The 16,480-nt window shown below is 31.2% G+C and overlaps 3 protein-coding genes across 4 annotated transcripts in view; all 3 read right to left on the bottom strand.

Moving 5' to 3' along the window:
- Nucleotides 1–1,548: 1,548 nt before the first annotated feature.
- On the bottom strand, nucleotides 1,549–4,054 carry LOC115723411 (zinc finger BED domain-containing protein RICESLEEPER 1). Its single transcript, XM_061104511.1, has 2 exons — nucleotides 3,970–4,054; nucleotides 1,549–3,290 (listed from the first exon to the last, which is right to left on the bottom strand). Exon 2 carries the CDS (start codon nucleotides 3,286–3,288, stop codon nucleotides 1,684–1,686), a length of 1,605 nt encoding a protein of 534 aa, XP_060960494.1. The 5' UTR covers nucleotides 3,289–3,290; nucleotides 3,970–4,054; the 3' UTR covers nucleotides 1,549–1,683.
- A 1,626-nt stretch (nucleotides 4,055–5,680) lies between these two features.
- Nucleotides 5,681–10,416, bottom strand: LOC115723419 (sugar transporter ERD6-like 5). The gene is made up of 17 exons (XM_061103633.1): nucleotides 9,854–10,416; nucleotides 9,299–9,361; nucleotides 9,115–9,204; nucleotides 8,955–9,014; nucleotides 8,804–8,869; nucleotides 8,660–8,725; nucleotides 8,478–8,553; nucleotides 8,334–8,398; nucleotides 8,146–8,238; nucleotides 7,645–7,722; nucleotides 7,460–7,544; nucleotides 7,328–7,371; nucleotides 7,175–7,237; nucleotides 7,007–7,066; nucleotides 6,784–6,843; nucleotides 6,616–6,675; nucleotides 5,681–6,491 (listed from the first exon to the last, which is right to left on the bottom strand). The coding sequence occupies exons 1-17, from the start codon at nucleotides 10,022–10,024 to the stop codon at nucleotides 6,240–6,242; spliced, it is 1,452 nt and encodes a 483-aa protein (XP_060959616.1). The 5' UTR covers nucleotides 10,025–10,416; the 3' UTR covers nucleotides 5,681–6,239.
- Nucleotides 10,417–12,545: 2,129 nt separating this feature from the next.
- LOC115723397 (uncharacterized) overlaps nucleotides 12,546–16,480 on the bottom strand; it is a 34,031-nt gene continuing 30,096 nt past the window's right edge. For both annotated transcript variants that reach the window (XM_061104507.1, XM_061104508.1), the window contains exons 56-64: nucleotides 16,060–16,237; nucleotides 15,837–15,979; nucleotides 15,604–15,730; nucleotides 14,706–14,927; nucleotides 14,264–14,620; nucleotides 13,799–13,957; nucleotides 13,415–13,699; nucleotides 12,947–13,186; nucleotides 12,546–12,866 (exon numbers count right to left, since the gene is read on the bottom strand). In XM_061104507.1, the coding sequence (XP_060960490.1) occupies nucleotides 13,040–13,186; nucleotides 13,415–13,699; nucleotides 13,799–13,957; nucleotides 14,264–14,620; nucleotides 14,706–14,927; nucleotides 15,604–15,730; nucleotides 15,837–15,979; nucleotides 16,060–16,237 (1,618 nt within the window). In that variant the 3' untranslated portion in view covers nucleotides 12,546–12,866; nucleotides 12,947–13,039. The remainder of the gene's footprint in view (nucleotides 12,867–12,946; nucleotides 13,187–13,414; nucleotides 13,700–13,798; nucleotides 13,958–14,263; nucleotides 14,621–14,705; nucleotides 14,928–15,603; nucleotides 15,731–15,836; nucleotides 15,980–16,059; nucleotides 16,238–16,480) is intronic.

Raw genomic sequence — 16,480 nt, 5'->3', positions numbered from 1 at the left:
AAAATACAGGGTCCAATCTGTAACTTTTGCAAAACACAGGATCCAAAATGGTATTTACCCTCTATTTTTCCACCACACACAAATACTACCCATCCACAACTACTATAAATAATTTGCGTGTCTAATTACAACCTTTAAATTATTTCGGTAAATGTTGAGAATTTTTTTGAAAAAAAATTTAAAAATTTTGAATTGTTTTTCGTATACATATAGTAAGTAACTCTTTAGATTGTATTTTCGACACAATAAACTATTCATAATTTTTTAAAAATTTATAGGTCCTAAAAAATAATAATATACATGATCATAAAAAATAAATTAAACTTAAAAATCTCTTATGAATATCGAAACAGATAATGAGTTTACCAACTATAAATTTTTCAATCATCTCTTCTCTATAATATAAGCATTCTTATTGTGTTACCCTCTTCTTCATTTTCTAGACTACTCATTTTATTACAACAACAGCTATAACAAGATTATTATCTAAGGTTAAATGGAAGGATTAGGCTTAATAAGTTCTATAACTCTCTCTTTGATGTTGAGAAGGTTAATTATGCTCATGTGGTATGGAGTAGACTTGCTTCTCAAACACAGATTCATTATTTGGCAGATGGTAAACTTTTAGATGATGACCAGAGATAAGCTTCTAAGGTTACAACTATCCATTTCTTCTCTTTGTTGTCTGTTTGTAATGGTTTTGTTGAGAGCCATGATCACTTGTTTTTTCTCTGCCCTTTCTCTATTGCTCGGTTGCGCTAGGTTCATGGTTGGGTGAGTTTCACAACTTGGCCCATTGTTTATTCGGACTGGAAGGTTTGAATTGGAAAGTTGGGGTTTGACTTGCAACATGGTATTGATTATTGTTATAGTTGCTATGGTCTATGTCATTTGGGTAAACAAAATCTTTATATTTTTTAGCATTGTTCTTATACTATTAATCATGTTAGTGAAATGATTTAGCTGAACATAAAAGCTAGATTTGGTTGTTTAGGAAGAAAAAAATATCCACTAATAAAGATAAGCTCATGTTAATATTGTAAACAGTTGTTAGTATTCCTAATTTTGGAGTCCCAATTCTGAGCTTGTGTTAGCTTAAGTTGTAATGGTGTTGTTTGATTTAATGAGAATCATTCTATCATAAAAAAAAAAAGAAGATTATTATCTAAGTTCATGTTAGAATGTCCCACATGATAAAAAGAATAAATATGTTCACATACATTTTCTTTTATAGTCTTTATTTTGTTTTTATCTTTAATAGTTTTTATTTTAAAAATACACTACAAAAAAGATAGGAAAATGAGTTACAAAACTAGCATTAATGGATAATGGATAGTCTCCTGTTATATTTACTAAAGTTTTTGATGAAATTCTCAAACTTTTCAATGATATCCTACAATATGATAATGTGTTTCTTAGTCCATGTACTTGTTAGAAAAACTCTTTTCTTCAATTTGGTTTCACATCAAATTATTCCATCCTTAACTTAGTTGTTTAGTTGTATTAAGGGGTGACCAAAACAATAACCATTAATTAAATATAACTGAATAATAATAACATACTTTTCTAACTCGTTCTTAAAAAGAGACCAAAAGTACCTGTTGGACATAAAGTAGAAAAAGTAACTAACAATTAAAGAGCAAAAAAAGCATCATGAAAAGAAAGGAATTTTACTCAAGCCAGTTAAGGACTCGTCGTGGTTGAATCCTTTCTGAACCAACTTCGAGTACAAACCAAGGCATTCGCCATCTTTGAGTTCACACGTAAATATTTCTGCACAGGCCTTGGTTCAGTGTAAAACGCTTCATATGAGGTAGTAAGAGACATTGGTATAGCCAAAATATCACGAGCCATCTTAGAAAGTATAGGGTACTGCATACTTAAGGTCTTCCACCAATTTAAGACACTAAAATCATCACTCCAAGGCATAATTGGTTGTTCCAAGTACAAATCCAGTTCAGATTTCGTATCACATTTCTGAGATTTGATGAACTGCTTGTATCCTTGCATCAAACTCGAAGAAGATGAGCTAACAGTCTTAGAGTACCGACTCACATAATCATCAAACAAGTCGCGAATGGCATCTGAAAAAGTCTTAGCCTTTGAAATACCATCATCAGTACCATTACTAACACTACTACCCCAAAGTTGTGAGCAAGTAAACTCTACATACTTCATTTTAAACCGAGGGTCGAGCACTGCAGCTATTGCCAAGACCAAGAACATGTCTTTCAAGTACTTGTCAAGGTGCTCCAACATTCCCTTAGCTATATCTCTTTCAAAACTCTCAGGTTTTATGGAAATTGGAACCAGAATTGCTCGAATCTCGTTAAGAAGATAAAGGAAGTGATTAGCAGTGACAAGTTCCTTATGGAATATCCCATAAGCCACTTTGTAAATGCTCTCCACAATGTTGCATACTTGTTCAACTCGATTCCATTCCTCAACAGTTGGTACATCAGAATAATCTGTTACATTTTCAGAAGAGAACTCCCCCATAGACCATAACTCAATAGCATCTTTCAGTTTAGAGCTTGTGAGGTACCATAAAGGTTCTGACTTTGGATTATAAAGGCATCTTATCTTGTCTGTAATGCCTTCTACTTCTTCAAATGCATTCTGAACCATTGAGCTAATACAGTCACTGCAACAATAAACTCGAAACAGGTCACCATTCAATGAGAGTTTCTTATCTTCTAAACCATGTTCTTTGATGAAATCAAATGCATCATCATCAAAAAAAGAGCTCATTGTAACTGTAGAAACTTTGTTCTTAATGCTCCAATCTTTCAAGGACTCAACAATGACATCACAAGGTGAAACAAAACTCGGTTTCACAAGCGAACAAAACTTGATTACCCAATTCTTCAAACTCCAATTTTCATCAATGAAATGTAATGAAACGAGCACAAAGCTTTTCGTCATTCCCATTTCGCGAACAGAAACACTAATCTCCCCATCGAAATTCCCCAAAATTTCCATGATTTTCGATTTCTCTTTCAGAAAAATTGCCACACACTCAGCCTGAACAGCAGTATAATCAAGCTCAAAGTGAGGATTAAGTAACTTCATGAACCCTGTAAAAGAATCACTCGAGACAATACGAGGATCAACTTCTGTAGAGCATACAAATTTGGCAACATTAGAAATGGCTTTCATGGCATTAAATTCATGACAATCATCCTCATCAGAGTATATATCATCACTGTTATCGTCACTTTCAGACTCAACCTCCTTCTGCCTCATCTCAGGTTCAATAACTTTATCATGTTCACCTTTATTCGACATATCTATTTTCTACACCCACAAAAAATGAAAAATATAATATATACATAAATAAATACTCATATATCGATTAGCAGCAAAAAGGTAATCAAAGAGAAAACTCATGCAACATTCATTCATTTCATAATTGCTTAAGAGCAAAAGTCTATTTTTTTTTTTTTTTTGTGAGAAAAAAAAGATTTTTACTTATGAAAATGAAAATTTGGGAAAATGGGTGATTGAAAAATGGGATGTTTTTAGCAAACGAATAGAAAACTAATCTATCTAATCTTCATTCACTCCGATATTCCTCTTTTGTAAAAGGATATTAACATTTTTACCTTTTTTGTAAAAGAAAACATGGAAGATTAAACCTTTAAAGATTGGATTTTTTTCTTTTGACAAAAAAAAAAAACAAATCAATAGAAAACGCATCTAATCTTCATTCACTGTAATGCATGCATAAATAAAAGGCAGTGTTAAATGAAAAATCACACACACACACACAACGAAAGCTAAAGTAAGCATTTGAGGTTGCCCCTAAAGCAAGACAAGTTAAAAAGATGGAAAAAGAAAAGGTTTTTATGAATGTAAAATAAGAAAGAAAAATGAAGAACAAAATCATAAATAATATGTAAAATAAATGAAAGATGCTTGAAGAATATAATAGATTATATTAGTAAAGGAGTTGAGAGAGAAAGAAACCTGTTAGTGAGAGCTGAGAGAGAATGCCAAGAGACAAAGCAAGGATGAAGATGATCAGATGACTGATGAGGAAAGAAGTGGAAAGGCCAATATAATCTCTCTCTCTCTAGTCTCTATATATATACTAGGTGAATGTACGTGCCGTGCCGAGCCACGTATTGCTAGTTTCATTTAAGATTTTGGTCTTTTTAAGATTGTGAATGTAAAAAAGTTTGTTAGAGAGATATGTGGCTAAGATGATTTTTTTAATTTAAAAAGAGATTATTAATATTTAAAAGATTGTTTAATTTTTTGGGTTTAATTATTGAGTTTATTTGTTAACGTGAGATCAAGCTAATCGTTAAATTTAACAGAATATTCTTTTACTTTTAAGTATATTCTGTTAAATCAAGAAATGCCGTTAAACCAAAAAATGTCGTTAAATAGACACTTTTAATATATAAAGATATTAAGCGGGAAACCAAGAAAGACTTTACTCTACACGTGGATGCTCACCATTGTATCATTTTTTTTTCTTTAGAATTGAATAGAGAAATGTTTAAAGGACAATGAGATTTGCTATCAAAATATTACTATTAGTCCAATTAAGTATTGCATCTCGTATAATTGAATATAATAATTTTTAAGAAATACACTTACAATCGCAAGACAAGATGCTAGGCACACTGATACTCAATAACAATGCTCATATTTTCTTTAGTGCAATTGCAATTAAATATGAGATTCTATATAATTTAGGGTAAGTACGTACTATTTTAAACCTTGTATTTTGCAAAGTTTACTAATTGAACCCACTATTTTGTAAATGACAAAATGGACCTTATATTTTCTAAAATAGTAAAAATAGGACCCTGAACTCAATTTTTAACAATTTTATTTTTTAATATAATCAACTTTAAGATAATTTCTAACATGAACAGATACATAAAATGTAATTAGTTTTGTCACAACATCTCTAGATCAGATTATTATTAAGTTTATTTTGACAAAAAAACAGTTCAGGGTCCTATTTGTATGATTTTGGAAAATACCGGATCCATTGTGTCATTTAACAAAACAAATGGTTCAATTGATAACTTTTGCAAAATACAGGGTCCATGGTATTTACCCTACAATTTAATAGAATAATTAGTATTTTTTTCCTTTAACTTTTTATACTACTAAGTTGTGCCTCCTAAATTATACAGCTTGTTAATAATTTAATAGAATATTTTACTTAGGGTATTATTTGATTATTGGGCTCGTTTGGAACGTTATCAGGTCGTATTGTATTGTATTATATTGAATTGAATTATATATCATATATTTTTTTTTGAAGTAATATATCATATTTTTATATAATATTATGTTAAACTTTAATTTATACTAAAATATTATATATTTAGGTACCCATAAAAGTTAAACCACATATAGTTTTATATAAAAATATTGCATAAAATATAATTCAATGCAATACTATACAATACAATATGGTGTAATACAGCGTACCAAACGAACTCATAGTGTATAATTTTAACCTACCTCTATTTTTTATTTTCTTATATATGATTTCTTTTCCTTCTTTATTTTTTTTATTCTTTTTTATTTTGTTTTTTCTCTTTAATTTTCATTGTTTTTTTTTTCTCGGGTTTTAGTTTCTGATTCGATTTGTTAATTTTGCTTCATATTGTATGCTTAAATTAATTTTGGTTTTTGAGCAAACAAATAAAAAATTAAGCAAAATAGAGAATAAACTTAAAGTTAGAAGTTTGGTTATTAAATATTGATATAAAATTTATATGTTCAAAAATCGTGATAGTATAAGGTTGAGAGAGAGAACCTAAACTAGAGAGAGAAACATTTTCCTATAATCTCTAATAGTTTGTGAAGATTCTTGTAACCTTATAAACACTAATATCAATAAAGATATGACTGTTGTTATTTCGACCGAGATGTATGTAGAGCATTGTACATAGTTCGAACTCGTTAAACTTAGTGTTATTATTTATTTATTTTTACTCCTTAATTCATTACTTGAAATTTGAGATTTCTCGATTTATTATTTTTTAATTGTGTTGCTTGTTTCTTCAGTTGACAGAATCATAAGTCATTGATTGTTTCCATTTCGCACAATCTACATACCAAAAAAAGAAAGGATACACCCTTTACCATAGAATTACTTGTTTTTAGATAACAAAAACTGCTAGAACAACATTGCAACTTATAGAGGAGTTGTTGGTTGTATTGGTTGGTATACAAGGGTAATAAAGTAATTAAGTAATTATATGATATTATGAGTTGTTGTTGATGTTGATTGTGGTCATGGATTCTTGAATCTCTTCAAGAGTTCTTCCCTTAGTCTCTGGTACAAGCCTTGCAACAAAGACAACAGTAAAAGCACACATTGCAGAGAACATGAAAAATGTTGCTGATGAGCTCCAAACCATCATTAGATTAAAACTGTATGTCACTATACATGAAGATGACCAATTTGCCAATGTTATACAGCTTCCAGCCCAACCCTTTACATTTATGGGAAATATCTGTTCATACATACAAACACACACACACATATCATTAGTTTTTACCACTAGAAAAGAACATTGCTATACGTCTTGTAAATGGTTAGCGATATTTCATTACACCAATATATTCATAGGTATGTACCTCTGACATTATAACCCATGGTAATCCACCCATCCCTATGGAAAATGACACTGTATACCCCTGAATAACAACAAAAACAAATAATGACAAGGTGAGTTTTAAAGTGAAAAGATTCAAATGTGTCAAAAAAAATGAAAGAAAGATGCATTGTGTGTTTTTGTTATATACCAGTATGGCTATAAGGACCAACACAGGAGTGAGCTCATGTAACTGGTTCTGGTGCAGACCCTGATCAAAAACATTACAATACAATAGAATATGAAACATGTTTCTATAAAAGAGTAATTGGTAAAAATAGACATATAATATTATATTATATTTTTAGGTTTAATATAATGTTATACAATACAATACGATCTAATACAGCGTACCAAACAGTTTGAGGACAGACCTTAAATAAGAATGACAAGCCAAGAAGAAAGGTACTAAAAGACATTCCAGCTGCAGAAATCTGAAAATGTAATTGGCCAAAACCTCAACTTAATTGTTAATTTATTCATCATAATCTCTACATTTTTTTACAACTTAAATGACACCAAATTCATATCATTAATCATACCATTAGAAGTGGTCTCCTTCCTAATCTATCTGTTAATAGAACACCCAATGCAGCACCAGGAATCTGCAATTGAATGAGTTGTTATTTATGTAACTAACTGAGTTTCTCTTCCAAAACTTGTTTTCAAGTTATATATTTTAAAGATTTAAGTACCTGAATAATAGCAATTGATATAGTCCCAACACCAAGAGGAACACCTACACAAAAAATCAGTATCATGTATATAGAGAATGCTAAAATGTAGTTTATTTAATTGATTTTGAACAAGGTTTTTTTTTGAGTTACCAGCTTTTGTGAAAATAGAGCCTGAATAAAAGGCTAGTGCATTGCTTCCCCCAAATTGTTGCAGCACAGCTAGCCCAATACCAACCTGACCCCAAATTTTTCAAACATAAATATGTTACAAAATGTTTCTAAAATTGTTATTTGAAATGCTTTGACAAACTCATTTTATGGTTATAGTAACTTACAATGAGTGGATAAGTATATTTTGGTTGGAACAAATCTAGAAGTCTTGCTGAGTCTTGCTCAATGGCTTCTGTATAGGTCTGTCATATCATAAGAAAGCTCATAAGAAAACCTTTTATATCATTTCAATGTATATTTTTAAGGAGTATTTGCGGCATAAGTACCTAAAGTTTTGAGTTATTAAGTAGCATAGACTTACCCAATGTTAATAAAACTATTTTTCGTTCAGTTCTGTCAATTCAGACTCCATTAGGGTCTTAAACTTGTAACTAGACTTAATTTTTTAGTCTGTTTAAAGAAGATTTAGAAGTAACTGATACTACACGTTTCTGTCCTGAGTCAATGACTTAGAATCTAGACCTTACATGTATCCAATTTAAAATATTATACTAATGAAATTTGACAAAAATTACAGCTTTACTACATTGGGTACTTATGCCGCAAATATTTCTTTTCTTAGTTTTAGTTATTGAGAAGTTGGCAAAGAGAGGAGAGAAAATCACCTTAATTTCAAGTGCTTCTGGGTAAATATCAGCATTCTTTCCCCTAAGATACTGAAGACTATTTTCAAGATCTTTATTTCTACCAACTTTTGCCTATACAAAAAAAATCACAAAAAATCATGAACAACAAGTTTTGATGAATCATTTTCTCTCAACTATTTGCATTTGTATTTGTATATAATCTTTACCAGCCATCTAGGAGACTCTGGAATGAAGTACAATCCTAAAATGTGCAAAAGAGATGGAATAGAACCTGATAATAACAAGATGAGATTATTGTTTAAAGATACATTATTAGTAGAATTAATCAAATTCAATTTTCTTTTTCATACCAATTATAGCTAAGGTGTTCCAACCAACAGTGTTTCCAAGAAAGTACATCAACGAAAAACCGCAACCAAGTATGAGCTGTTGAAAATGGACAGAAGAAAGAACACAAGATTTTGATTGATCAAATGAAGAAAAGTTAGTAAGTAGTGATTGTTTTCTTAATAAGGTTGTAATAAAAACAAACCTGATTAGCTGAAGTAAACCCTCCTCTAAGATCCTTTGGTGTTATTTCAGCAATGTATACAGGAATCTAAGTAGTAACAAAGTTAATATTTTTGTAGACACTTGTAATGTATTTCTAATTCTTATTGCAGTTAGTGTTACTTACCACATAAGAAAGAAGTCCAATTCCAATTCCCAATGACATTCTTCCAAGATCAAGCCACAAGGCATTCTATCACAACATTGATAAGATTTAACTTGTTTAGAAAAGTAGTAACAAAATAATACAAAGTGGAAATAACAAAGAAAATAAAAACCTTGGAATATGCTATGGCAAGCCACCCTGCAGTACTAAAAAGTTCAGAGACCAACATTGCCTGCCTCACAAAAATCACCAAAACAACATATCAAATAAATGAAGATATTATTAAGAAGAAGGAACAAAAAGGGTTGTGGACAATGTTTTATAGCACTTACACCCTTACGGCCTATGAGATCAGTCATTCTCCCATTTACCATTCCACCAAGCATTCCTCCAACAGTCACTATTGATCCGAAAACCGAGTACTGCAGAAGTGAGTGAGTCGAATTTAGGCCTATAAAAGGTTGTGTAAGAAAGAAGAGAAGAAGGATAACAAGTAGTAATACTAATAGTACATACATCTGCTACAGAAAGCTTAAAATCTTTCATGATTCCAGATTGAGCTGGTGATGAATATCCAGTCTGCAAGGCCAAAAAAAAATCATAAATATAAGTAATAGCAGACTGCTACCGTCAACCTATTTTTCAACTTCCGCGTCTGAAAAACATGCCCGAATATTTTTTTTTTTAATTTTTTCTCATAATTATGTTTATTATAGTTACAATATCAGACTTAAAAAAATTGAGTAGTTTACAGTATTGACAAAATGTTCCTGATATTCCAGTTTATGTTCCAAAAGCTTAAAACTTATTATATTATTCCAAAATTTTCAAAAATTTACAAAAATAATGTTATAACTATATCAAACATAATCATAAAAAAATGATAGAAAAAATATAACTCCTCAGTGCTACTCTCAACCTTTTATTTCGATATCTTTCTTAACCTCTAAGTAATTGTAATTAAGAAACATACATAGATAGTTAAAAACTTCTTGACAAAAAGTGAAAATATGGTTGTTCTGTTCTAAATTAGTGCTATTGAGTATTGAGAAATAGTTGTGTTGTGCTTACTATACAGCCCATGCAGAAAGAGCCACATAGAGCAACCAAAGTGCTGAAAACAACTCCAAGAGTTGGTGATGATGATGGTGATGAGGAGCCATTTCTTGAAGTAATTTCATTCTCATTTCTTGGCAATGGCTCATCATCATAATTGGACCCTTTTAGTAATCCTTCTTCCATGGTTTATTTCTCTTCTTTCTTTTTTTTCTCCTTATGCAGAAGAAATATGGATTCTTGTTGTACTATGAATAAGTGTTTGGTATTAATAGAAATGAGAGTTTATCAATATGTAAGCACACAAGATTGGCCACATGTTTTGCCATTGAAAGTCTATGGTATTATATATAGATATGATTTGAAACGTTGGTAATAGTATCTGATGAAGATATGGGATCTGAATGTATAATACAAAAATGTATACAATCTAAATATTCTATAAAAAAAAAATATGAAAAATATATATTGTTGTGATATATTTTGTATATTGCCATGTTTGACACTATGAGTAAAAAAAAAATCTAAGACATGCTCTCCTGACCAAGTTGTACTTCCCTCTTATAAATGGTAAAAATCCATATTAGATATTGATCTGAAGCTATATGATATTTATGATAAGTATGTATCTCCAATATATATGGCTTTTATTTCAATTTTATTTATGTTTATATTTGTTACTATTTTAGGTTTATTTGAAGGCCTGCATGTAGACAAATACTAAGGATTATTTTTAAAAATAAATAAATAAATCAAGGATTTCAATTCATTTAATATATTTTGAGAAAATGCTAGAGTAATCTGGTCATAAAAAAAATAAAAAAAAAAAGTTTTGGGTATATACATTTAAATGAAAAGGCCTAAAGCGTTATCAAAGATGAAGAGTATATTGTAATTTTCAACAAAATAAATAAATAAATCAATAAAATAAAATAAAATTGAAGAGGTGTGTAATAGACATTCACATTCTGAATCTGTACCAGTGCATTAATTGAAAGAAGTGTTAATAGGATTCCTAAGTTCTCTTTATTTTTATTTGGTATAAATTCAATTGTGATATAAAGCATTTTTCAAGAAATATATTGTTCTATAATTGTTCAAGCACTTAATAATTCCACATTTAGGATGTTTTTAAAAGTGAATATGAAAGTAGCTAAATTAGAAGTAATACTCTAATGTAAAATTTCAATATTTTATTTTAAGGGACAAGTCATATTGTCTATTTATTACTTCTTTGTTTATATATTCCTTCCAAAAAATTAATAATGATTAATGTGTTTCTTAAAAGGGTTGGCCAATATCCTAACAAATTTTTACAAATTATTTTTTCATATTTTATGGTGCCAAAAATTATATTTAAACAATGTGTTTTACATGTATAACAAATGGAGGTGTAACTAATTGTTTGAAACTTTTTTTTTAAAAAAAAATTAGTCAAATATCAGAGGTAACTACAATATACATAAAAAAAAAATTACAAATTCTCTACCAACCAAAAATACAAGAGTTTGCAGTAGGACTGATCCTACCTGAAAAAATGCTATATTTATTACTTATATATATGTATATAAAATACAGTAACTACTATTAATACCTCTTATAATATCATTTTACAGTCTCATCATTCATCTTGAAATCTCCAACAACTTTGTCATCCATGAATTTTACTTCAAAATTGATGAGAACTAATGTATAAACTATACTTATATAACTAACCTAAATTAAAGGAAGAATTCCCAAATTAATGCTACTTTTATTTTCTGTTAATATGTTGTGACTTGTGCTAGCTCTTACTTTTATTGTAGATGACACCCCAATAATGCCATACATTACATGCTTTCTTTCTCTCTGCTTTTTATATTTAAATTTGAAGATTGACAAAGTATTATTGGCATCTTGCAATCTCTACTTTCTAGTTTTTACTTACTTTTATTCACTCGTCATTATATGCGTGAACTAATTTTCTGTCCAAAGAAATGATTCATCCAAATAATCATATGGAAAGTCCTTCATCCAAATTGTGTCAAGTTGAATGTGAATATTCCAATCAATCTTCAAGATTGTTTGTGATTATAAAGGTTTTCCATTTAGTTCTCTTGAGAAAGACTTTCAAGGTTTTTGACTCGAAAACATGGAGAGTCTGTCTGGCCATTTTTGTTTTGTATTCCTTAGTTCTTCATTCGAAATTGTTTGTGCACCTTGTTTTTACGTTTAATGATTTGTATGTAGTTGTATTATTAAGAACATTATATTCTTTGTATCTCTTTTTAAGTGTATGTTAGTCATGAATTGCCCAATGATAATACCGTTACTCATAGTTTAGTTAAATATACACTTCAAATAGAAAATGAAATTTATCAATGAGCTTGGTCAATTATAAAGAAAACACATTGTCATATATTAATTAAAGTAGATTTAAAATTTATAGAATTCCATCAATTCGATGTCCTAATTCTATTTTCTTTCTCCTCAAAATTATGTGTAAAGATAAAGTGACTAGTTATGAAGTTTGCATATACTTTATTTCATTCACACTAATTTTCATATAAAAATAAATGTTTATAATTATATTATTTTATTCAATACCATTTGACTTTTAACAAGTTTCCCAAATAAATATGATTGGTTGAACTTTTATACATACCACATAAATGTGTATCATTGTTGTGACACTCAAATTACACAATAATCAAATTAAGCAGAGACGAGAAAACAATCAATAAAGAACCTCATATTTCCATTTGAAACATATGTTGTTGTTCACTTTCTTTTTTCTGTATGCCGATATGATATGCACATATATATAAAATATCATAAATATAGTTACTTATACAACAAATATCAAAATCTGTACAAGTTTTCCAGCCAATTCTGTTTTGTACACTATAATATATTTACAAACAAGCTGGTCCCTATAAGTGAGTATCCATCTCTCAGAAAACTCGCCGGTGCGACTTCTGTCGTTGAATGGCTTACTTATAAATCATCAGCTAAATATTGCGGCCTATGCCGTTGTACTATTAAGTAACTGGAGTGGCAAAATCCCACAGATTAGAGAATTAAAACAGAAAATATTATTGCAATAGAAGAAGAAAAATAAGATAATACCTCAAAAGATTATGCCTTTCCCGCTAAAATCTTATAATGTGACGACAGAAGCAGCGAAGAACACGAGTTTTAAAATTGGAGTAATTTCTACAATCAACTGCTACTGCTCCCGAAAGTTGAACTTTGAGGTACTGACGCCGGCACCTGTGGAGGAGACATGGTTTCTTTTGAAACATTTTCAGAGCTTGCACCTTCCGTAATTGGTGCATATGGTCTCGTCACTTTATTTTTTAACGAATCCTGAACAACATAACAAAACAACATTACAGAACAAAATCGGATATGTTTACAGGACTGCTATATAAGCTGACCCGAGTAATATATAAGCGATTTATTTGATAGAATACCAAATATAATGGGCTAGACATCTCGTTTGCATGAAAAGAATTGATTGCTCTTTCACATCTTTGCAGAGCAATTTTAAGCAGGTTACTCTTTAAAACACGTGATATGGCAGTAAAGACTGACCTTTGATTGGTTGGGACCGTAAGTTTGCAAAGCTATCTCAATCGAAGTGTAAACATCAAGAGCCTGGTGGGAATCAGGATTGCATTTTACAACACGAACTTGTTCCTTCAACTCTGTTGATCTTGTCCGTAAGTAAAGTAGAAGACGTGAAGGGAGAGCTTTAGGATTATCTTTCTTTCCATGGATCAATTCCATGGTTGCTAGTTCATCCCACATGACATCCCATACTATTGAACATGGATCCTTTGCTGGGCTGAATTTTCTCTGAATGATATTGGAGGGTTGCTGGAATTGATTGAAAGAAATTTAACACTATTTAATGTCCTTTTGAGATGGAGACTACGTAAAGCCATAGAACATTTTTAGTCAAGCTAGCTAGCTTACCTGTAATAATATTACTCTTCGATGAGTGACCACAAGAATTTTTGATTTCGGGAGTAAGAAATGATCTTCATAAGCATCGGTTAAGGCAAACTTTCCACGTACTTTGAATAGATCGACCTGGCCTAAAAATGAACCTGATTCTGCTAATTGTAGTATAATCTGCATGACAAACAAAATAAAATCGAAGGCAGGAAGTAAAAGTCAAATCAATGAACAAAATGAGGACTCCATAAGATAAATTAATAGCATATGTGAAAACACATCAGAATATTGACCATAGATAAATATATTTTCACTCCAACAAAATGAAGAAGCATTTTTATATCAAAACTAATTAGTGTCAGGACCAAACATATTACAGAATTGAATGTATATCTATAAACATTGAAATAATTTTAGATAATAACGACTTCCTAGTAGCAAATATTTAGTTGAGGAATTTATGTATAATTGAAAAACAAATACCTGCCCTCGAGCTTTGTACTCGTCATAAGGACGGAGTAAATTATCACCACTAATTACGCGAGGAAGTCTCCTGCGGAGAAGTTGTTCATCAGAAGTTATAGCTGATGCTATCTTCATTCTCATTGCATTGGCTCCTTCTGTGGTTTTTGACAAGAGATCCAGAACCCCACTAACTGGTTGTGCCGCTGCACCAATTAATCCTCTTCCAACACCTTGAACAAAACCCTCAACACCAGAAGTTTTTGCACCTTCAAGAGGCTTTGTTAATATTCCAGTGACTCCCCTGAATAGACCTTTTGCTAGTGCACCACCTCCTTCTCTGATAACATCACCAAGATCCTCTATGCCCTTGTTCTCCTGTCATGTTAATTGATTTCAAAATTCAAATATTTGAACCTCCGAGAAATAACCAAAACAAGTACCAAAAAAAGGGTATGCAAACCTGTCTCTGCCGGCTTTGGATGAACTTCTTATCCATTGATAGGGCAGCCATACCCTTACTCATGTGTCCCAGTGCACTGCTTGCGTTACCCAATATATCAACACCAGAAAGCAATTGAAGAGGTTGGCCAAGGAGATCCTTCCGTATGTTTGAAATAGCAATATTTGTCATTGAACTCTGCCTCATGCACACATTCTCATGAAACCTTTGATTTATCCTAACCTGGATAATAAATACAAAATATGTTATTAAAATGTTTGCACACATTCTCCTAAAACATTATCATGTGGCTTTAAGCCTTTGGCTTTAGTTGGTTAAAGTAGCTGGATATCTCCACCTACCTACTAAGCATTTTGAGGAGTTCTCAATTCTAGAGTTATGTGGAGTGGAAAACACTGATGTAACATTCTGTAATTATATTTTTGTTTTTACTCTAATTGTAAGTGCCCTATAATTTTCCTGTTACCACAGTATTCATCCGCCACGGTGAGGGTTTTCAATAAATTTGAGTGGCAGTCAGTGCAAGACAAGTGAGCCCTTTCTCTATTTTTTTTTAAAAAACAAAAAGAAAAAAGTAAACCACAAAAGCAATAATGAGACTCCACAGTAATGCCGTGTAATCCATGATGGTCAGAAACATAATGATGGCCTGATAAAGGGATGAAGATCGCAAAAGTGGTCCAGAGGGAAATATAGGAGGAGACAGCAGGGTATTATTGGAAAACACTCATCTATTAAAGACGTAATTTTGAGTAGGAAGTTTCGTAGTAAAAATATTATGGTCTGGCCATCATAACAGAATACTGTTTCCTAGTACAGGGAATCAGGGATGCCATTGGGGTTACAATTAAACAACTTTGCTATGTAAAGCATAACAAAATAGAATTAGAATACATACTGGCATATTCTCAGTGTTTCCAAGTGCAGTCATCAAGGATGCCCAAAAGCCAAGTACACCCCTTGGTCGTTGACTGGGTGACATAGCCATTGACACCTTGAATCGAACTTCTGAGATGTTCAGAACTCTGCACATTCCAAAAACATAATTAGAACTTGAACTCAACTTAAATAAAGGGCATAAACGTATAGCCCAAGAAAAATACAAATCACCAACTTGTGCTTCTAACATACCCAATTTGGATAATTGGATCAACAGCAACGACGGTGGTTTGGTTATCATATAAGCGATTGAAGTTGACCTGCTGGATCATTTCATGAAGGCGCCATATAATAGGTTCGTGAATGTTTATCAGAAAGGCAGCATTTTCAGGTCCCTATATGATTAATAAAGATATGATTAGCATAAAAATAAAATAAAATAGAAAATACTTCCTCTAAACAATGATCTACTCACATAAAAACCAATATATGGATAGACACAAAGATCCAGTAACCCATTTGATTGCATTGTCACAGAAAATTTCAAGATGTAATCCGCCCCATCCCCAACTTTCTGGGGTCTGAAAAGAACTGGCATTGGAGTTAATGGCAACTGATTATCCACTTGTATCCCATGCATTCGTAATTTGAACCTACAACACAGAAGAAAGTGGAAGCATTGGAACCCCGGGCGGTTGTGGATAATTAGAAAAATGAAAGCAGAACAGAGCACCAAATCATAGCAGTTGAACCAATGTGACAATACAAAAGAAACACACAAAATTATTCTGGAGAGCTTTAGCGAAAAAAAAAAATTATCCTGGAGAGCTGATCAAGCTATAGATGTGTTTCACATTCAAGAATTATCCTGTCTTTCACATTCAAGAATACATATG

Source organism: Cannabis sativa, chromosome 9 (assembly GCF_029168945.1).
Source record: "Cannabis sativa cultivar Pink pepper isolate KNU-18-1 chromosome 9, ASM2916894v1, whole genome shotgun sequence".
In the NCBI taxonomy this organism is placed as follows: domain Eukaryota; kingdom Viridiplantae; phylum Streptophyta; class Magnoliopsida; order Rosales; family Cannabaceae; genus Cannabis; species Cannabis sativa.
This window is presented reverse-complemented; position numbering and strand designations above follow the sequence as displayed.

Coding starts and splice junctions, on each gene's coding strand:
- LOC115723411 (XM_061104511.1), bottom strand. CDS start 3,288: ATGTCGAATAAAGGTGAACATGATAAAGTTATTGAACCTGAGATGAGG.
- LOC115723419 (XM_061103633.1), bottom strand. CDS start 10,024: ATGGAAGAAGGATTACTAAAAGGGTCCAATTATGATGATGAGCCATTG. Junction 8,399..8,477: donor GAACACCTTAGCTATAATTG/GTATGAAAAAGA, acceptor TGTTATTATCAG/GTTCTATTCCATCTCTTTTG. Junction 7,545..7,644: donor AATATACTTATCCACTCATT/GTAAGTTACTAT, acceptor ATTTGGGGTCAG/GTTGGTATTGGGCTAGCTGT.